This window comes from Carassius carassius, chromosome 49 (genome assembly GCF_963082965.1).
Source record: "Carassius carassius chromosome 49, fCarCar2.1, whole genome shotgun sequence".
NCBI lineage: Eukaryota > Metazoa > Chordata > Actinopteri > Cypriniformes > Cyprinidae > Carassius > Carassius carassius.
The window spans coordinates 16587211-16610468 of record NC_081803.1 but is presented as its reverse complement, the minus strand read 5'-3'; the positions used below and the strand labels follow the sequence as shown (position 1 = coordinate 16610468).

Below are 23258 nucleotides of genomic sequence, written 5' to 3'. Positions count from 1 at the left end.
ACCAGATGAGCTGAAGCAGAGGAAGTGCTTTTTCAAGGTCCTTATATTCTAGCTGTTAAACTGTCACACTCGCTTTTCCGGACTGCTTTTAAAAGTGAAAGAAGCAGTGGACAGTGTCTGGCTCAGCAGGCTAACTGCTGTCTGTGTGATTTCTTTCTTCTATATGTTCCTCTGGGGCCCCTGAGCCTGTGAACAGGGTCAGCAGACATGGCCACTAATCTGAGCTTAACCTTCTCTACTGATAGAAGACCACAGAGCCCTGAATTCATCATGTTCTCTATCTTTATGGCTCGTTTTCTTTCATCTGCTGAGCTCTTGCTAGACTTTAATCTATTATCAATTAAAAGTGTCCCCCGAAGAAGAAAATCCAGATAATGTGATCTGGTGAAGGTTTTTGACCTTGTATAACATTATTGAGATGTTTGTCAGGTAAAGATGACCTTACTTGAAAGCAGACAAACCTAACTAATCAACTCTAATCATCCAAATCCACTAAACAATTCGCCATCATACCCTATATCAATGTTAAGGTAATATACAACATCCCAAAACCAATGGTTCATTTAACATTTTATATCAGTTATGTACTCCTTGGTAATTAAACCCATGACCTTGATTTTGCTGGTGCTATGCTCCGTCGTCTTTTAATTTGATCTCCATTTGCATTCCCATAGGAGCACAGGAACCTGCCCTTCATGCAGGAGCTGAGGCATCTCTTTTCTTTGTTGGTGGGTTCCAAGCGAAAGTATGTGGACCCATCCAGGGCCGTGGAGATCCTCAAAGATGCCTTTAAGTCCAGTGAATCTCAGCAGGTAAGTTTCTGTCATTTACATACAAAATATATAATCTTAAAGGTACAGTACACCTTAAAGTTTACTTTTTTTTTTTTACAGTAGTAACAAAGTGTGTTTCATTCCAAAGATCATTGAATGGGTAAAATGAAAAATGAAATTTTTTGGTGCAATATAAAAAGTAAACTCATAAGTGAGCTTCAGGGAAAAATTGAGACCAGTTAAAACAAGAATACATTTGTTCGGGATATGAGTTGGGGTGTTTGTTTGTACAGCAGGATGTGAGTGAGTTCACCCATAAACTCTTGGACTGGCTAGAGGATGCATTTCAGATAAAGGCAGAGGAGGACAGGTAAGACCATATACGTCCCTCTAGAATATCTGATGACCATCACAATTTCACAAGCTTTCCACAGTATCTCTGTGATCCTGTCATTTCAGTTAGAATGATGTATGACCGCACCTCAAATTCAGATGGACCAGACATTAATGATGATTAATGTGGTACATTCATCTTTATGACTTCAATTAGCACCGTTAAATTCCTGCTAAAGACAGTCCTCATGTGACTCCTACCGCAAAAGGACACAGACTCCTCTAGTTCAGAACATTTCCAGCCCCATGTGACTCCATGTTTGCTCTTTTTCTACACAGAGAGGGTGAGAAGCTGAAGAACCCGATGGTTGACCTGTTTTATGGCCGTTTTCTGGCTGTTGGCGTCCTGGAAGGTGATTATTCATCAGCTGTATGAGCCCTCTCTCCTAGTTAATGAAAAGTGACCTTGCGTTAATGTAATGTGGAGAACCCAAGTTCTAAAACAATGTAATGGTCATTGATGTGAGAGTGGCCTTGGGCTTATTAAACATACGTACAAACATACTGGTTACATACAGACATGTTTAGTTGATTAACTTTTTACCTTGTCGAGATGTTAAGATCTTAAGACTTCTTGCATGTGCACTTGTTTTGATGGCTTTTGAGTACCACATGTATCCAAATATTGTTGCAAACCTAATAAAACCACACAAAATGTACTATTTCTTGTTTTAAAATGCAAAGGTTTAAGGTCCGGATAAGGTTTCGATAATTATTAGATTTAGTTAGTTAATAAGTACATTGCCATTGATACATTAAGTGTGGGGACAGTAAAAGAAAAAAAATAATAATAATTGTAGTAAGCAAAGATGCATTAAACTGATCAAGCAAAGACATTTGTAATATTACAAAAGTTTTCTATTTTAAATAAATGCTGTTCTTTTAAACTTTATTAATCAAAGAATCCTGAAAAGAAAAAAAAAGTATTACAGCAGAACAACTGTTTTTAGTACTGATAATAATAATAAATGTTTCTTGAGCATTAAATCTGCATATCGTATGATTTCTGAAGGATCATGTGACTGAAAACTGAAGTAATGGCTGCTGAAAATTAAAGCTTTGAATAATATAGCCGAATAATAACAAATATAGTGTAATAAAGTAAAATGTGCATAACGGGACCGTGTGGTTATTACATTTCCTGAGCATTTTCATTTTTGCATACAATGTAGCACGTTTCTAGACAAAACCAAACCATAATTTGCATGTTTGTTTGGGGGATTTTGCATGAAACACTTTCACAGAGCCATATCCATATGTCCACTAAATAAAGAGAATACACTCATAAGATTATCATTATGTGTAGAGCATATTGCAGAGCATAACTAACGACTGATGTAAACTTGTGTGTGTTTTTACAGGAAAGAAATTTGAAAACACTGAGATGTTTGGACAGTACCCTCTGCAGGTGAACGGCTTCAAAGATCTGCACGAGTGTTTAGAAGCAGCCATGATAGAGGGAGAAATCGAGTCTTTGCATTCTGCCGAGAACTCTGCCAAATCAGGGCAAGAGGTTTGTAGAGAGCTTGTCTGTCTCTTTTTTTTTTTTTTTTCTTCTGTCCCAGTGCACCACGATATGCTCAAACATTTTAAACTGTTCCCTTTTCTAAGATATTCCTTCTGTTTGCCGTCCAATCACAATCTTTGAGGTGCAAGAAAAAAAAAACATGACCTCTGACTGAGATGTTACATAATGGCTTTTCAGTCATCAGTGCCGCCTTGGGCAGATCCCTTTGCAGCTGCTTCCTGCTAATTACTTCAGCTGAGTGCAAATAAAGAAGGAGATTCTCTGGTGTACATTATTCTCAGCACCAACAGGCTGGGATGTTAATGAAAGCCCAGCACATCGTGTCTCTCTCAGGGCTCAGAATGTGATCAGGTCACCAGTGTTCATTCTAGCATGGGAGATGGAGTTGGGATGGCTTACAAGGATGGGCTTTTCATGGAGCATGCTAGAGTTCAAATACTGCTAAACACCGATTTCTGGAAAATAAAATGTTTTTTAAGGCAAGAAAATCTAGTTTTGGAGAAAACCAAAATCAACCAAATTCATTTAAAGACGTCAAAGGCATTTTCTCACTTTAATTGTTGACATGTGTGGTCAAATAAGACATTATATGTTATATGTAAATTTTTTTTTTTTTTTTTTTTTTTGCAGCATTGGTTCACAGAACTCCCACCGGTTTTGACCTTTGAACTGTCTAGGTTTGAGTTTAATCAAACCTTAGGCCGACCTGAGAAGATTCACAACAAGCTAGAGTTTCCCTCCATGCTATACATGGACAGGTAGTGGTGTTTTTGTAATATAATTTATTAATTTTCATACTTGTATATTTATATATACATATATACATATATATATATATATATATATATATATAATGTATGTATGAATGTACAGTACAGACCAAAAGTTTGGACACATAACAAAAAAGTGTGGAACAACTGAAAATATGTCATGTTCTAGGTTCTTCAAAGTAGCCACCTTTTGCTTTGATTACTGCTTTGCACACTCTTGGCATTCTCTTGATGAGCTTCAAGAGGTAGTCACCTTAAATGGTCTTCCAACAGTCTTGAAGGAGTTCCCCGAGAGATGCTTAGCACTTGTTGGCCCTTTTGCCTTCTGTCTGCGGTCCAGCTCACCCCTAAACCATCTCGATTGGGTTCAGGTCCGGTGACTGTGGAGGCCAGGTCATCTGGCGCAGCACCCCATCACTCTCCTTCTTGGTCAAATAGCCCTTGATTCCTTCAGTGTGACTCTACAATTTTCATAGTCATGAAAATAAAGAAAACTCTTTGAATTAGAAGGTGTGTCCAAACTTTTGGTCTGTACTGTATATATGTATGTATGTAAATGTTTTTAAAATTACTTTTGTCTGTGTTTTTGAATGTTTTGTGAAACATCAAATGACAAGGATCCTGTATATGCAACACAAAATACTTCCAGTTTTCAGTGAAACTGCATCTTGTGTAATTGATTCCAGGTACATGGACAGGAACAGAGACATCACACGGATAAAACGAGAGGAGATCAGAAGACTAAAGGAGCACCTGACTGTTCTCCAGCAGCGACTTGAGAGGTTTGTTAACTCTGTTTAGCCTCTGCCCTGATCTAGAGAGAACTTGCTGTTACCTTGCTTAGCAGGAAAATTCCAGCTTTCAACATGAAAGCAGCTTTTATATTGTTAATGGAAAGACACAAGTCACATGCTGAGTTTTGGCTGAAATGTTCCTGAAGAATGAGTTTGAGGATACCGACTGACTTTGTTTCATATTTCTGCTTTTGGTTATAGAAAACTTACCCTTTTCTCATTTGAGATCCATTTTTTTCTTAAAATGTTCTCTGGGACAGGTATCTGAGCTATGGCTCAGGGCCCAAGCGGTTTCCTCTGGCCGATGTTCTTCAGTATGCCATGGAGTTTGCGTCCAGCAAGCCTGTGTGCACGTCGCCTGTGGAGGACATCAATACAACAGCACCACCTGCTGGCACGACTGCACATCTGCCACCTCCTGCAAGGCAAGTTTTTTCACCTGGTCCAAGTCTGAACATTTATTTGGAATAGTTTTTTTTTTTCTCTCTCTAATACATTTGTGAGATATTAAAGTGTTTTTCTGCATGGACTTCAGCACAGGTGAGCAGCCGGATACATCTGTCCCAGCCGAGGGCTCCAGCTCTGGTCCACAGGCACAGCAACGGGTTTCGATCCATAAACCGTTCACTCAGTCTCGTGTGCCCCCAGATCTACCTATGCACCCTGCCCCACGGCACATCACAGAGGAGGAGCTGCGGGTGCTGGAAGGCTGTCTGCACCGCTGGAGGAGTGAGGTGGAGAACGACACCAGGGGTACAAACACTCATGCAGGCAAACATATGCTTATACTGCGTTGGGCTTTGTAGCAATGTTTCTGTTTGGTGTGTGTCAGATCTGCAGGCCAGTATATCTAGAATCCACAGAACCATTGAGCTTATGTATTCTGACAAGTCTATGATGCAGGTGAGAAGCTTTTTGAGATATCAGTTAGTTTTCTAACCATCTTGGAAATTTCCCCAGAATGACTTCATCTTGTTCATGATGATGTGTTTCAGGTGCCGTACCGGCTACATGCCGTTTTAGTCCACGAGGGTCAGGCTAATGCAGGTCACTACTGGGCATACATCTTTGACCCACATCAACAGCGATGGATGAAATACAATGATATTTCGGTGACAAAGTCATCCTGGGAGGAGCTGGTGCGAGACTCGTTCGGTGGATATCGCAATGCCAGTGCATACTGCCTCATGTACATTGATGATAAGAAGCCCTTTCTTATCGAAGGTAACCTAATCCACATTTGCAAGTTTACTCATTAATTAGTCTCTTATGAGTTATCAACACAGGTAATGAGCTGAGTAGTGAAATCTAAAAACTTCTATTTTCCACTCAAAAATAAAATGGAATCAGTGATTAGTTATTAATTTAAAAATAAAAATGTACATTTATTTAAAAATAATTATTTACATTTTTAAATTAATAAATTGATTCTTTATTTTTAAGAGACGCTCCAATTTCTCCCTAAGTTATGTATCTATATTTATCTGTATCTTTAGAAATCTGCTAAATATTAAAATATGACAACCCCCTATTCAGAGTGTTTTCAAAGTAGTGTTTTTTTTTTGTTTTGTTTTTTTTTTGTTTTTTTTTGGTAATTAAGATTTTCGGTGTTGGGATCCGTTTTAAACTGACAGTCATAATCATAATTGGCTTTATTTAAGAAAAAATAAATAAAATGGCAGGTAAGATGAGTTCACTTTTCGATCAATGCGTGTTTGTGAAATGGCTCTGTGCTTCTGTGTGTCTCAGAAGAGTTTGATAAAGAAACCGGGCAGATGCTCAGCGGCTTGGACAAGCTCCCTCCTGATCTAAAGGAGTATGTGGAGGCAGATAACAAGCTCTTTGAGAGAGAGATGAAGGAGTGGGACGCTCTTCAAGCACGCAAACTCCAGCAGGAGAAACTGGCATTGGCCACCGCCAGTGTGGCCGCCCAACCCATGTGCACTGAACCCTGCCCTCCAGACAACACCGGTGAGCCTTTCACATGTCTGAATCTGAAACACCTGTCCTTAACTCATGGAAACTCATTCTGTGCTCCCTCAGCAGCCCCTCAGCATGACCCAGAGTACATGGAGCAGCAGTCGCCCACCGGAGACTCCAAACACCTGCAGGAGGACACAGAGAGAGCCATCAGCAAAGCTGCAGCTGAGCATGATGAGAGGAGTCCAGAGGCCCTGCTCAACACAGTAAGACATACATAAACACATGATGAACAAGGTCTGAGTCCTTCAGACGGTTCTGGAGACCAAAGCACTCTTTAAAGTGTGCGTTTAGAAAGTTCTGTAGTTGGATGTAGGGCAAACTTTCATGTCTACAAATGAGAACAAAGGCCAGTAGGTTTAAATTGTGTGTGTCTTTTTTAGGAAGTGAACTGTGTTCGTTTTCATGTCACACTGTTTATGCTTTCATCATCTGTCTTAGAAACACACCAGACGTTGAGTATTTGGTTCTGATCAATCAGATATCCCAAAATAAAAAAATAAAAAGCTCTTTATCCATCTTGTTGTATTTGCACTTTGCTTCATCCATCAGAATAATGAGCAATTTTTTTACAAATAATTATGCATTTATTTTTTCATTATGCAGATGAGGTTCTTCATTCATTATATTACTCATTATCCACTGTAGAAAGAGAAGTGTGTGTTGCTTTAGCTGATGAGGGACTGTGGGTTTTTCTGATGCTTAAGATTGGATTGACCGCAGTATTTATACTGATGCAATTATTTTTGTAGGTCATACACATTCAGTTGGAGAAAACAAAATTGTAATTTTTAAAATATAAATATTTTTTGTAGGTCAAATTTAATTCTGTCTAAGGCAAGAAAACAAAATAATAATTTATAAAACAATTTTTATGTGTAAAGTTTTGCAACTCATTTGAAATTCATCATTAATTATATAAAAAAAACATGTTGTTCATTAAAATTTTACTTTTTTCTTTTTTGTGGAACAGATTGAGTTCTGATTAGTTTGTGTTGGATTTGGTAATTAATTTGTAATTCATGAATAATAATTTTTTTAAATATATTAATTAAAAGAGTACATGTACTTTCCACTACCCACATACTTTTCTCCTATCCCAGTTTAACATAAAAATACAACTCTAAACGATTCATACGCTGTCTCGGAGGTTGCTTTCGTCATCTGTCATCGAGCTTGTCTCATTTCAGAAAAGTAAAAATGAGAGCAGCAATAGTTAGATTTCCCTTGAAAAAGCAAAAAGGTTTGGGACAGAGCTATTTGTTTAAGCCAATCAGAAACATCCCAACTGAAATTGGTGACACTGATGGCAGATTGTACAAAATCTGGTTCATAACAAACCAGGAAAGTTTGTTTCCATGATCTAGATAATATAGATAATTTTAATAATGGTAATAATAATATTAATGAATGAATGAATAAATAAAAAGATTAACTGGATTAGTACCCACATGAACATGCTCTCTCAGTTCTAGCCCGCTTTCTCTTTCGGAAAGCTTTTTTTTTCTCTTTCTGTCTCTCTTAGTCTCAGTCATCACATCCTGACAGCGAGGTGACCTCTGACCCCTGTCCTCCCCTTGACCCTGAGCAGGACGACTCCGCACCTCAGCAGGTGGTGGAGGTGGCCATTCCTAATGTAGGAACCTTTGTCATTCAGTCGAAGGAGGGAGGTTATGATGATGAGGTAGAGTCCTAGGTGGCGTTTGGTCATGAGCGTGCAGCTCTAAATCTCCCAGCATCCCTTTCACAAACATGCCAAACCCATTTCAGATTAACATTATATGCAAGTTACTCCCAGCGGACTCCCAAACTACTAACATTGCCCCCGGTAAAACATTACAAAATAGGAAAGGTTCTGTTTTGCCTGACTTATTTTTCCTTCATGAAGCATGTAGCGCAAGCTTAAGATCATAGTATTATTTTCACTTCAATGTACCATCTACACAGCTCACTATGGTGTTCATTACTTATTTAAAGAAGCAAAGGCACATTAACTTGCATGATGATCCTGTTTTGAATGTTTAAACATCTTTAATGCTGTGGGCATGACTTCGAATTAGCTTTTCTGTTCAAAACTAATTCGTTTACTTCAATGGGTTGGCTTGAGTTAATTCGCTGGTGGCTGAGCTGTGGTGTGATTGGCATGCGGACTGGCCAATGAGAGTTTTGGAGGCGTAGCCGGTGTAGTAATATCCTTCCCTCCTTGGGCAGGCGATGATGACCCCAAACATGCAGGGTGTCATAATGGCCATTGGCAAATCCAGGAGTGTTCATGACAAGTGTGGGCCTGAAGCAGCGTTCTTCAAGGTACATGACCTGCAGCATGCCACACCCCCTGTGCATCACATTAGCTTTTTGACCACACCTCCTCCCCCTGCGCATCTCATTATCTCTGTTAGCTCGCTGTTTACACTGCAGGCTGTGACAACCCTCTGCATCCTGTTTTATTATGCGGTTAATGTTATTTATTCATTATATTATTCATTATCCACTGTAAATAGAGAAGTGTGTATAAAGTATGTTGACACCTAAGATTGGATTGATATCAGCCTCCAGTTATTTGGTATCAATAGTGATTAAACAAAATTAGTGCTGTCAGTATAAAATTTGATCTCAGTAATCTTTACTTATTTGTTTATTGTAGGTGATAGGCATTCATAAATAGAAAAACAAAATATTATTTGTAAAATAATTTATATATATTATAGGCATTGACTGTTCATTTGTAAATCATCAATTATAATGGTATTTTAAAAATAAAATGAAATTATATTTAATTTATTTTTTTGTAGATTAAACCGAATAAACAAAGTAGTCATTTGTAAAATAATTTGTATGTTTTGGGTTTGGGAATTCATTTGTAATTAATCAATAATTATAATTGTATATGTGTGTGTGTGTGTGTGTGTGTGTGTGTGTGTGTGTGTGTGTGTGTGTGTGTGTGTGTAGGTGTGTGTATGTATGTGTGTGTAAATACAGTGCACAGCATAAATGGGTACACCCCCTCTAAAGCTTAACAAATTCTAGTTTTCCTTGAAGACATGTTAGGGTTCTTTGGAGATGTATGTATGTTCCAACAAACCTGCTTGATCAGTTACCAAAGAAGAATACCAAAAGTATCCAAAATTATTCAGCAAAATAAGATTTTCTTATCAAAGTGATAAAATTGTGTTGCAAAAATCATTACACCTTCCTGAAAGTTACTAAATAAAAAAATAATTAATTAATTTTAAAATTAAAGTCTATTTTTGATCAACAGGTAAGTATGTTGAACCAAAACTTTTAAAGACAAGTAATTTCCTGCCAATTAAAAGTGTTATAAAGCCCAATGAATCATACATGTAACAATTTGTATTGTAAAAAAAAAAAAAAGCGCTATACAAATAAACTTGAATACTCTGAAACATGCTCTGACTTAATGCTGGCAGCAGTGGAAGCACTTGGGAGAGAACTTTTTTGTTTGTTTTATAAACTAGCATTGGTTTTGGTATCTTAGGCTGTCACACAACATGGCAGAAAACGTTGAGTACTAATTAAAACTTTAAAGATTACTCCATTAAATCATTGTCAAGGGTCTACAGGTGAAAAATATTATTTTGGCTAATTGTGACACACATTAATGTGCATTTCTATTTAAGCAAGTAAACGTAATTGTTTCATTGGCAGATCTCTATAGGCGTCGTTTTTTTTGTCTTCACTTGTTGTCCAGCTGTGTACTTTCACTCTGCACACAAGCTATTTCTACAACTAAAGATGTTTAAGTCATATTACAGACATTACAATCACATGCACCAAATCAGTCATTACTTTATGTACCTTCTGGTGTAGATGGAAAGATTCAATTATTTTCTAGCTCATTTGCATTTGTAAGACTTTCTAAATAAACACATCCATCTCTGCATATCTCTAAAGGCCCGTTCACACCAAGCACGATAACTATAAAGATAACGATAAAGATATTTCTAAAAATCTTTCTCAATATTAAAGAATATTGTTAACACCACAACTAACGATAAAGGCAAAGAGAGACGATGTCGTTGGAATCACTTTCAGAACGATTTTTTTTTCTGATGAACGATAAAAACATTGCCAACCAATCAGAATCAATCCTGCTGTAATGAGCTCGAGAATTTAAAGCAGCAGACGCGCGGACAATATCGTTCGCTGGTGTGGACGCTAATATCGTTATCTTTATAGTTATCTTTATAGTTATCGTGCTTAGTGTGAACGGGCCTTAACTCTCTTTGTTTATTTCCCACTGTCTCTCGACTTCCTTCTATCTCTAACAGGCAATGAAAGTAGAGTACACTCGTTTGCTGAGGTTAGCTCAGGAGGACACGCCCCCCGAGAGGGACTACCGACTGCAGCATGTCATTGTTTACTTCGTTCACAACCAGGCACCCAAAAAGATTGTGGAGAGAACTCTGCTCATGCAGTTCGCTGACAGAAACCTTGGCTTTGATGAGAGGTATGAGTCATAAGAAACATTTATTTTATTTTTTTAAATAAAATGTAATTAAATTTTTATGTTTTTGTTATTTTATTTTATTTATTTCTACGAACTGCAAAACATCTCTCTAAAATGCAAAAATAAAATGACTGCTTCTGAGTCTTTTAATTTTTGTATTTTATTCTATTAATATTTAATTTTAAGTAAATAGTTTTTACTTCATTCTGCATCAGTTCGTAAGGATTCTATACACAAAACACAAAACTACAGTTTTAATTTAATTTTTAAATTTAATTTGTAATTATTTTAAGACACTTGTATAGATGTCATTTATATATATTAATGCCCAGCTGCATTTATTTTACAGGGTTCCCATCATAGAAAGCCTGGAAGAATTAGGCAGTTTTAAAATGGGATTTCTAGGCCTGTAAAACTAATGGAAAATGTAAAATAATTCACATTAATGATTTTGTCGATTTTGATCCATGTTTTTTTTTTCTAGTTATGCTCCACTCTAAAAGATTTCTGCAGCTAGAAAGTTTTAAAAAATACAGTAAAACAACTTAAAAAATCACAGAAAACCATTGTTCAAAAGCTGTGGGAAACTTGATTTAATACAAATAAATACTAATATTTTGTGCAAAAAAAAAATCTATATTATTATTTTTATTTTATTTTATTTATTTATTTTCTGAAGTACCAAATACTTGTTGGGACCACTATATTTTTTTAACAAGCTTTCCACTTCCAAAGGCCAGTTCCATTTCGAGCATCCCAGACTGACACAGACAGTGATTATCAGCTTGTTATAGCAGTCGCTGCGGTTTCGGATCATTGTGTTACCAAACAGCTTCCTGTCTGTGCGCCCAAAAGTCTTGTGGTTCGAAACACAGTCTCGTGCGTCTCCATAGCAGACTGCACTCTCCAGTGTGGAGCGTGATCCATATTCATAAGCAAATTGATTTCTTTCTCTTCTATTTTGAGCGAGGTAATTAGATTGATGTGAGCATGGCCCCAGATGCGACGCTCTCTTTCCATTTTGTTTTGGGTAATAAAGTATGATTCATGGCCAGAGGATGTAGCTCGTTCCTGAGAGCATCTCTTGAGTCCCGCCTGAGCTCTAATGTGACGGCCCTGTTCTTCCCTGCAGGTGTAAGAGCATCATGAAGGTGGCACGTGCTAAACTGGAGCTCATTAAGCCTGACGAGGTGAACATGGAGGAATACGAGGTGAGCAAAGGGTTTCTTGTCCACGTTCGGCCGCTGTTTGAAATTGAATTGTGAATGATAAGCCAGATTCTGAATTACCCATGTTGGAAACAGGATGCAGATTCGTCAATTGAATTATGTATTTGTAAGAATGTAAGAAAACATTCTGTAAGAAAAGGAAGTATCTAAGAAATAATATTTAATATTTTTTTATTATATAATAAAAAATATACTATAATTAAAAGTATGTGTATAGATAGATATATAGATAGATAGATATAATACAAAATTATTAATTCAAGTCAATATTCAAATAAATGTGCTAAAAATATATATATATTTTTTTAGATAACCTATTCAGAAGGTGTCTCTTTCTTTTATTCTTCCTGATATAATCAATATTGGCACCTTTAGCAGGAGATTTATTTTTCTTTCGGCAAAAACAAAGAATTGGATTTCCTAAAATCCTTTACAGCAGGGTGGGTCAAATCATGGGATGTTGAGTTCAAGGAAGCAGTTTGCAAGTAATTGTAATGTAATTGCTTTATTTTTAATTGTATTTTGTATTTTTAAAATAATCTAATGCTTCTGCTTTTGGCACAGATGTGGCATCAGGACTACAGGAAATTCCGTGACACGACAGTACTTCTGTTAATCGGCCTGGAATTATTCCTAAAGAAAAGGTGAAGATTTATTTTTTTGTATCTTGACTTTTCTTTTCATTCAAGATGAACATGAAAACAATGGAAACAAATGAAAAGAGGAAACCATACTACAGTGCTTTTCTATATCACCACTAGATGGCAGCATATTATGTTTGATTAACTCTAGGTTGCCACAGTTATTGCCAGTGTTGGGAAGGTTACTTTGGAAATGTAATAGGTTACAGATTACAAGTTACCCTGTTTAAAATGTAATAGTAGTGTAACTTTTTCAATTACTTTATTAAAGTAATGTAACTAATTACTTTTGAGTACTTTTTGATTACTTTTCTAAATGTGTGAAAATTAAAGAATAATAAATAAAGGCATATACATCGACTTAAATACAGTTATCTAATAAGCATGTGACGTATTCTGTGTAATAAACTCCTGAAACATTGGTGTTTTTTTAAACTGCTGTCTCTTTGTATATGATATGATGATAGTTTTCTCAAAATAAGTAAAATGCACATTAAGTGACACAGAGCAGTTCTAGAGATTATGTTTATGTGCTCGTGTACTCCTATATTGAGGCGGCAGGGGTTGAAAACACTGCGAGCTTCAGTAGGCCTATGTGTAGTAAATGAAACCATGTCTTTGCCATTAATTTACAGGAGGGGCGGACTGGGAGGAAAATTCTGGAAAATTCAAACTCATACAAACAAATTCATGGACAAAACTATTTTTTGTATGGACCTGACATAAAAAAAGGTTTAAATCTTTAATTTGGGGACATGCAAAATAATTAAAAGTTCTCTCCTGAACTGCACCTTCACTTCCATTTTTCTCTTCAGTCTCTTTATTTTGCCCTGTTATCCATCTCTCTCATGACTTTAATACTCAAGATTGAACAAAACTATACTTTACAATACAACACTCTACAATACTACAATATCTTTATAGAAAAATCCTAATACTGTACACGAGTCATGTTTTTCCCTTACAAAAATTAACCTTGCTTTTATTAGCCTATATAAAAGTAAAATAACCTTGTTTTGTTTTTGTTTTTTTGCAAATGGATTTGTATTTATTTTTAAATGAATACATTTGTAAAATAATTTTACATTTTTGGTTACCACATTTAAACAATAGTAACCATTTTCTCTGGATTTATAGTTAAATATTAAAATGTTAATTTTCGTAAGGGTTGTGTTGTTGTCTGTCGTAGCTGCCCCTAAACCTATAAAAAAATAGGAAATTTTTTTCAGATAAATTACTACTGTAACATTACAACTGATAATAATGATGTCCTTTATATAGTATTTTGAGTGATGACTGGTGAGCAACGTGCTGCTGGTTGATTAAATAAAAAATAAAAAAAAACAAAGACAAAAAAAGCATCTTTACAGATGAAACTGACCTAAAACCCTGAACAGTAGTTCTGCTTCTCTGCTCCAGCTGTGCGCTTCCACACTCCACTCTATTCTCTCTCTCTCTCTCTCTCTCTCTCTCTCTCTCTCTCTCTCTCTCTCTCTCTCTCTCTTTCTCTCTCTTTCTCTCTCTTTCTCTCTCTCTCTCTCTCTTTCTCTCTCTCTCTCTCTCTCTCTCTCTCGCATTGATTACTCGGAGTCTGATCCAAACCGTTTGGCGGAGGCGCGGAGAGCGCGCGAGTCATGACTAACACTTCATGACTTATTAGAGATTTAATTATCAAATGGTGGATTCGCAAATGATCGCTTTAGTACATTCGGCAGGCAATTATACAATAATGATATTAAATAGTGGGGCAAAATCGGCCTCCAGGCCACCGGGAATTGTCCCGGTTCTCCCGGTGTCCAGTCCGCGCCTGATTTCCACAGACACGCAGAATGAGCAAGTCATATATTGCATTTTCGGGGCTTTATATTCACAGACACTAGTCGATGTCATGTTTTGATTCAAGTGTACTGTCCTACTTTTGATTTAGTCATCCAAAATGTGGCATATTCCGTCCGCGTTAGGCATTCCGTTTTTATGACTGGATTCTACGAACCAGACTGTGTTTCTGCATCCCGGAAATTATTAGGGCGGTATGTCTCAGAATAGTCAGTGCAATTTGGGAAATAAATCAGTTAAATCTGTACGTGGATGTGTGTAAATATTCAAATGTAATCCCCTTTGTAATCGTTAAAAATTTCATAAGTAACTGTAATTTAATTAGGCTACTAATTTTTTCGTAGTAACTGTAACTAATTACAGTTACAATAATTTTGTAATTAAATTACGTAACGCCGTTACATGTAACTAGTTACTCCCCAACACTGGTTATTGCTTCAAGAAACATTTATCATGCAGCTTTTTACTAATTTCCTTATATTTTATTTGGATTGCAAATGTATCTTCTATGTATGTATATTCTAGTTAAAAAGCCATATTAATGTGCTCTTTTCATTTATTATATTGCAGTTACGTGGAAGCATTGATGTACCTGATCTACGCCTATCAGTACAACAAAGAGCTCCTGGCAAAAGGGCCATACAGAGGCCACGATGAGGAGCTGATCGCCCATTACCGCAAAGAGTGCCTGCTAGTGAGTGAATCAACCACCTACTATTAACCCGGATCTACAGCAAGCTCAAACTGAGCTCCTAACAGCTCTCAGACCAGTATTATTCATGCCAATGCACATGCTTTCCTGTAAACAGTGTTTCTAACACCAGTGACTGAAACAAATCTGGTTAGCATTTCAGTACAAAGTGCATTAAGGGCAATAGTTGGCATATATGTGGTTTTGCAAATACAATTATGAACGTTTTATCTGTCAAGTCTAAAATCCTGTTTTCATTTTCTGTCAAAGTTTTGCTTCGGGCATGGACTGTTTTCATACTTTTATGGCATTTGGATTTACTTTAGGTTTAAAATCTGAAAGTTGAAGCTTCTATTTGTTGCTGTTGTAAATCAACTGTAATAAACATTTGCTTTGACTTTGCAATTCACTGCTGTTCTCCCCATCTATGTACCCGGTGACCCCCGCATGGCTATTGTGCTCGTAATATAATCATCAGTCCTGGAATAGGAAGCATGTTGGGCTCACTGCGTAAACACATTAGCGGGAAGCACGTCGTTGTCCTTGTTTCACCTTTTGCGAGGACTGAAAGAATGTCTCTGATGTGGGGGATGTTTCATTAAAGCGACGAGTGTTTACCATGTTTCTATGCATTGATTTTTGTGGGCTCTTTTTATGTCTCGCAGAAGTTGAACGAACATGCGGCTGTCCTCTTTGAGACAGGCGAGGAGATTGAAGTGAATGCAGGTCTGAGCATCATGAATGAGCTGGTGGTGGCCTGTATTCCACTGCTGCTGGTGGATGAGATGGAGGAGAAAGACATAGTGGCTGTCGAAGACATGAGGAACCGATGGTGCTCGTACCTGGGCCAAGAAATGGAGCGTAAGTCTTATTAGTGGGAATTTCAGTTATATTCTCTGGGTCACAATAAAATCGATTCTCGGTTTAGAAATCAAATTTCGATTCAGTATATTAAAATAAAAAAATAAAAAAAAACAATTCTAAAAGTTTTTTAGATGATAGTGTTCTATAGTGTCCTTATGCGTCATCTTTCATGTCAGATTCTTATATTTAATCAGTACATAGAGTTAGAATAATTATAGACTATAGGGCTGTTACCAATCAAATGAAATCCGTATCGAAGTAAGCATATTTGGCACAGAAGCTGCATCTGAATTGGCATTTAGATTTATTTACACAGACTTTAATGCACCTCAAAGGTGGCATAAATGCATTTACGCTGCACTTGCAATTGCATAAATCATACTATAAGATTGTTTTAAAAATAGATTTTTAATACAATTAAATTATTTAAAAAATGATATACTTTATGAAATTAAAACTGACAGTTGGTGGCGCAAGTCCTTGTCTTAATGAGCAAGACATTGAATCATTCATTCAAACCATTCATTCAAAACAGCAGTTTCATTAAACAAAGCCAGTCACAGGCTGTGTCTGAAATTGCATTCTTCCTTACCGTGGTAAGCAAAAAACAGCAGGTGAAAGAGTACTACAGAGGGTATAAAAAATAAGTCAAGTCTGCTTTGTCAATTCTTCCACATGTACAGTACTTGCATACAGAGAATCGAAATTACGTTACTCTCATACCCCCGGTGAATATAGATAACACTAACAATAGAGCCTAAAATTCTATATCAAATATAAAATACAGCTGTACAATAAGGGAATGTAAAAAAAGACATGTAATAAAATTAAAAATAAAGTTAAATAAAGCAGCGCAAGGCACATGGCAGATAGAGTGCAAACTAGTAAAGTAAACAAACAGTGCAGATAGAAGATTTTTAGTGCAAAAAAAAAAGAAGCTTATTCAGTCTGATAAAAGTGACAAAGGGCTCAAGAGCAGTTATTTTCTTTAACTGACTGCTCCACGTAGAGTGACGTCAGATCCATGCTGAATGAGGTAGTGAGCAGACCAGTGCTGCACAAAGTTACTGGTGCATGTCATCATGAATTACCCCCCTTTAAAACAATCACATTTAGTTTCTTTGCAGCCTGAAATGAAGGTTTTAGTTTTATCCAACTGTACTCAGTGCAACTTATAACTTCCAAGTGAAAGATATAACACCAAGATATTAGGGAAAAAAAAACAGAATTACTGCGTTGGAGAATGGATCACCCCCTTGTGTCAGTATTTTGTTGAACCACCTTTTTCTTTAATGACAGTCTTTAGTCTGTTGGCATATGTCTCTACTTAATTTGCACGTCTAGCCTTTGCAATATTTGTCCACTCTACTTTGCAGAAAATAAGTTCAGTTATTTTGATGGTAATGGAATTTATAACCATTATATAATGTGTTTTTTCTATTCTTTCTCTATATGTTAAAAATAAACCTACCATAAAAATTACAGACCCTTCATTTCTGTGTAAGTGGGCAAACTTACAAAATCAGCAGGGGATCAAATAAATATTTGAATGCTTAGTTAATGCACTAACTTTAATGCACTGTTAATGCTTAGTTACAGAACCAGAGCAGGGGTTGTTAAGGTGGCGTCAACCCCACCAGGGTGATGGGTACACTGTAAAATATTTATTGTCAAATTCACAGTAACTTACTGCAACAATTATCCAGTAGATGCTGTATTTCATTCAACAGTACAATTACTGTAATACCAACTACAGTAGTGTTTAGCTTACTGTAATATTGAATACAGCATTTTACTGTACTTTTTTACCATTTCAAAGTACAGTATTATATTGTTGATTTTTAATAATACTGTATAGTATTATACATTTATGAAATGTTATTTTAACTTTTGTATAGTGCTACTGTATAACTTTTTGAATTTGTAGAAAACCTGTAAAAGTGCCAATTTAATTGCTGATGGGAAATAGGAAAAAGAACAACTGAAGCTTTAATTGCACAGTTTACTTAAACTTTTTAGACAATACATTAGTAAAAAAAATGACAAAAATCTAACAAATTAAAAGACTAACAATTTATGATAAATCATTAAAAATCACAGACAAATACATTAGTAACAATAGTATAATACAACAATAAAATGTTTTTTAAAGACAAAACTAACAATTTATTAAAAAAAAATATCACAGAACAATACATTAGTAATAATAATAGAATATAATACAACATTAAAATATGTTTTAAAAACAAGACTAAAGAACAATTTATAATTAAAAATTGAAATAACTGTGACATAATGCAACAAAAATCTGTTTTTAAAAGATTAATTAATTCATAATTAGTAATTAAGACCAGTGAACAATTCATGCAAAAATTAATAGGTAAAATACAAACTTGCACAACACAGTAGAACAAAGAAAGAAGGTGATGATGAAGGCCAAGTGAGGAGGGCTGGTGTCATGTGGAAAAAGTCACACTTCTGATAATCCTGCAAGAAACGATAAGCACAAATCAATCGTTGTGGCCAAACATACAACTAATCATCAAAAACCTCACATTATCAACACCTTTAAATGATGGGATAGAAGCAGTTTCATCAGCTTCATACTCGTTGGTATCACTCACTGCCATTATAAAATTTGGATTCGTCAGGATAATCATAAATATATCTCAGACTGTGTTTATTTTCAGTTGAAAGTGAACAAATCCGTTAAAAAGTAATTCACATTGTGATGTATCTGGTTGCCAAAACAGAAAGCAATAATGTCAAGCAATTTTACACTTACCTCAGGCAAGAAATTTAATGAATATATAAACTGATATGATATGACTGATATGAAACATTTTATCAAAATAATTTTTGTCCATTTCAATCAGCCCTATGAAACACAAATGAGTGTAAACTCCATGAATGATATGAGCACAGCACACCTGCAAATCAAATAACCCCACTGCTGTTTCGGTGTGTCTTTCAGAAATCAGGTATTGTTTTACTTGTTTAAAGAAATGTTACAATTATAATTTAAAAAAAATGTGTTAAATGAAAACTGTCAAGGGAACAGAATTACATTTTAAAACAGACTTCTAATTTTTTCACAAGCATTTGGTTATTTCTGGCCTTTTCCACCACTTTTAAGATTTTTCTAAATACAAATTCAGACACAAATAATTCTGAGATTACTACAGATATTGGCTACTTTGCGTACCCCTATTTTTACTCTTACCTTAATGATTCTGCCAGTCATATTGTGCAAAACTCCCTGATGAAAGATGAAACTTGTGGGTTTAAGGCTGTGATTTTTCCTCCCAACAATCCTCCCGCTCTTTCTGCTCACCTGGAACTCAGAACTGCATTTCGAATTTTCAACATTTATCCAGACAAGAAACCTGTAAATACAAAAAAATAAAAAGACTTGTTTTCACAATACGTAGCATCATCTCTAATAAGTCATGTCACAATAAGGGATAAGCTCTAAACATTCATTTATGCAAAAGCCCGTTGGTGTTACTAGTGGAAATTAATTTGTAACAAAAGTATGTGACTGAAGTGAAATTTGTTGGACCTTAGTCGTCTGATCTTTTTTTTTTCAAGATGGAGTCTCATGAACCTAATAACATCCCTCTCACCTGGTGTTAAAAGGTTTATTAATCACCCGAACCCGAACCTTCGTTCATCCTCGGAACACAGATTAAGATATTTTTGATTAAATCCGATGGCTCAGTGAGACCTCCATAGACAGCAACGTCATTGAACATTGAACTTGAATCTTTTGTTTCGAATCAGTGATTCAGAGTGCCAAGGTCACATGATTTCAGCAGTTTGGCATTTTGACACGCGATTCAAATCACTGATTCAAAACAAAAGATTTGAAGCAGTGTTTTGAAATCGCCCATCACTAAATATTGTTGAAAAGTCGTTATTGTATTTTTTAGGCGCACAAAAAGATTTATCGTCGCTCTATAATATTACGATTGAACCACTGAACTCACATGAACTGTTTTAAATATGTTTTTAATACCTTTATGGATCTCGAGAAGTTCAATGATGTTGCTGTCTATAGAGCCCTCACTGAGCCATCGGATTTAATAAAAAATTATATGTGTTCCGAAGCTGATGATATAGAACGGGGTGGCGAGCAGAGTTCAGATCCAATCCTAATTAAAACTCACCTGTCTGTAGCTTTCTAGTAACCCTTCAGACCTTGATTATCTTGTTCAGGTGTGTTTGATTAGGGCTGAAGAAAAACTGCAAGGCTGCGGCTCTCAGGACCGATGTTCACTAACTTTACCCCTGTTAACATCAACGCCGCAGGCACTTCTTCTAAACTAACATTAACGCTATTACTGACATTTTGGTTTGCATAAAAAAATAAAGATTTTTCACTTACAAGATATTTACGGCGAACTTTACAGACAGTGTCGCGAGGCGAAGGCGCCCTCAAAGTTGCTCAGAGAACTGAAAGAGTCCTTCACAAAATGGCAGTTTGTGGTTGTTTTTCGCGGTCATTTCGTATTACTGTAGCCTATTTAATTTACAGTAACGTCGCAGACTACATTGAAAGAGTACTGTACACATACACTAGTAAAATGTTGACTAACATTAAATCTATTAGCTAGAATTAGCTAGAATGTCTGTATGTATGAAAATATTAATATGTATTACTCACCAGATGAAGCACGTTTCCAGGTCGGAGAGAAGACACGATGTTTCCGACATTACAGGAAAAACTCTTTCAAATGCGTTCTCTTGGAACCCCCACTGACAGAAATTAAGAGTGTTAATGCATAGCACCCAGTCCTGAATGTTTTTTTTATGTAGGAATAGCAGTTTTACCTGCGAAATTCTGTGTGGTGTTTTTCGCGGTCAGTTTGCACTGCTGTATTTTGATTTACAGTAATTGATAATTTCCCAGAATGCATTGCAATTCTACAGTAACATACTGTCAACCGTGTACACAGTACTCAACTGTTGAGAATACAATATAATACTGTGAAAACAACCAAATCTACAGTAACACACTGTACACAGCTTATACAGCAAGAAACTGTTGAGATCAACAGTATAATACTGTGTAATCAAAGGGACCATAACTGATTTAATGAGCCATTCGCAGTTTCACTGTACCCGCTGTGTGTAAATACTTATTTGATAAGTTTTTGTACTTTTTTCTTTTTTTTTTAACCAATTTAAATTGGTAGAATATAGACAATTTTTTCCCCCTAGTAAGTCCACTTTGCAGATACAAATAACAACTCAAACTTGTGTCCTTTTCTTCTCCAGCGAATCTCCAGGAGAAGCTGACCGACTTCCTTCCCAAACTGCTCGACTGCTCAACAGAGATCAAAAGCTTTCATGACCCTCCCAAACTACCTTCATACTCCATGCTGGAGCTTTGCGAGCGTTACGGCCAGGTCATGAGGTCACTCACCCTGAATCGAACCCCCGCAGATGGCAGATGAGCTGCGCAGACTTTGTCTCCCTCCACTAACACACGCCTTCCTTGAAAGCAGGGGTTTCCCACACCTACCGACCTTTCTTTTCTCTATTGCTGCTAGAGATTTTATCTTTACCCTTATCGGTATTATTAATATTATTTTGAGGATTCTGTTATATTTTAAAGCTAACGCAACAGTAAGAACAGTGTGAAACTGTACAGAGACGAAGAAGAAGCATTAGAAGGATAGCCAAAAAATTGGGTCATCATTTATTCACCTTATGTTGTTCCAAACCCATATGAAAAGGAGATGTCTAGAAGAATGTTCTAGCTGCTGGCGCCAGGGACAGCCGTGGTTGGAAAGAAGAAAATCATATGGGCTCTAAACTACTTGAGGGTAAAGAAATGATGATGGTTTTTATTTTCGAGTAAACCTCAAAGAGAATAGTGGGTATCATGATGGCGTTTTAGACATTGGCGCATGCAGCTTTAGCTTTGTGAAACGAGGTTGAGGATTCATTTCAATATTTTGTTTTATTTTCATTTGATGTTCCCTCATCATCCCTCTTCACATAAAAAGCAGATCAACCTGCCGCGGTGCCCTCGGTTTATTAGTGTTACTTCATTGTATTGTTTAATTTAGTTTTTTCTATGGACGTTGAGTCAAAAAGCTGGAGGCTCTCAGACGGGGTCTGCGGACCTGACAACTGGGACTTTAACACAAGTTTTAAGTGCTGTGGTTGGCAGCCATGGGAAATACTGTGGCTTGTTAATAAATTGAGAGAATAAAATTTTTATTTATGGCTCTTTTAGACCAGAAACATATTTTTTTTAATGTTCCTAATCTTTATTGAACTTCGCATTGAATGAAACTGTGCTGTACTGCTTTGGGTATCTCAAAGAGAACAGAGTATGTTTTCCCCATGGACTGCACCTGAATCCTTTTTAGACTCTTCCTGAGTTAGGTTTACCACAAAAAGTTTCATAGAAACTGAAAAAGCCTGGTATTGAGTAAAAGGGCACAAACACTACTGCTTTCCCAAAGAAAACTGGTAAGAACACTATACTGAATCTTTCACAGTCAGTTGCTGTGCATTCGTAGTATAATGTGCAGAGTAAATATGCTTTGTTGCATTGTTTCAGGATAGCTTCAAGTGGGCTTTGATGCCAAGCATCAACTAGAACTGAAAGTTTAGTGTTCACACTGGTGGAAAATTCCTGAATTGATGCACTCAGCATCATTATTGTACATACTTACACCCTTATGTTTGTGTCAGAAAGTGTTTGTTTGTTTGTTTTTTTCTTTGATCAGAGCAGCTTGTTCAGCACATATGACTTTCAAGGCTATTAAACAAAGCTGACACAAATAAACCAACCAAAACTGACTGTAAATGCATGATTCTCTCTGTTTTAATGCACTGATTCACAAGGTAGTGACTTGGGGGAGGGGTGTATGATTGTGACCACGCCTTCACGTTTGACCACACCCACTATGTTACTGCACTTCTGTAAATTCCTTTTCATAGCTCTCCTGGACATCATGGTACAATACATTTGAACAATTCCAAGAAGCCATCTTTAAAACCTGAAAGCAGGAACAGGGAACAGTTTTATTGTATTAGATTTCTGTGCACCTAGTGACCAACTTAAGAAATAAATAAGATCACTGATGGCAAGATGCAGAACAGTCACTTTATCACGAGATTAACCAAAGATTTGTTCGTTAAACAGAAAGGAATGAATGGAATGATTTAAGGCAGAAATGAGACTTATTCTAAAATGTGGATTAGCTGCATACAGTAATGTATTACCCAGATCCAGCCTTGAAAACCTCATTACTGTACATGTACATTAACG

The 23258-nt window shown here is 36.3% G+C and overlaps 1 protein-coding gene across 3 annotated transcripts in view; it reads left to right on the top strand.

Annotated features, from left to right (window-relative positions):
* LOC132132669 (ubiquitin carboxyl-terminal hydrolase 25-like) overlaps positions 1-22793 on the top strand; it is a 28873-nt gene extending 6080 nt beyond the window's left edge. Inside the window, exons 7-26 of one of the 3 annotated variants that reach the window (XM_059545133.1) lie at positions 675-812; positions 1067-1143; positions 1446-1519; positions 2528-2679; positions 3325-3452; positions 4151-4246; positions 4519-4683; positions 4794-5011; positions 5091-5161; positions 5254-5482; positions 6008-6229; positions 6305-6444; positions 7764-7922; positions 8450-8545; positions 10528-10706; positions 11839-11917; positions 12500-12579; positions 14983-15106; positions 15769-15964; positions 21248-22793. In XM_059545133.1, coding sequence (XP_059401116.1) covers positions 675-812; positions 1067-1143; positions 1446-1519; positions 2528-2679; positions 3325-3452; positions 4151-4246; positions 4519-4683; positions 4794-5011; positions 5091-5161; positions 5254-5482; positions 6008-6229; positions 6305-6444; positions 7764-7922; positions 8450-8545; positions 10528-10706; positions 11839-11917; positions 12500-12579; positions 14983-15106; positions 15769-15964; positions 21248-21426 — 2802 coding nt within the window. In that variant the 3' untranslated portion in view covers positions 21427-22793. Of the gene's footprint in view, positions 1-674; positions 813-1066; positions 1144-1445; positions 1520-2527; positions 2680-3324; positions 3453-4150; positions 4247-4518; positions 4684-4793; positions 5012-5090; positions 5162-5253; positions 5483-6007; positions 6445-7763; positions 7923-8449; positions 8546-10527; positions 10707-11838; positions 11918-12499; positions 12580-14982; positions 15107-15768; positions 15965-21247 lie in introns of all 3 variants that reach the window. The other 2 variants (XM_059545132.1, XM_059545134.1) reach the window with 2 other exon arrangements.
* The last annotated feature ends 465 nt before the right edge of the window (positions 22794-23258 follow it).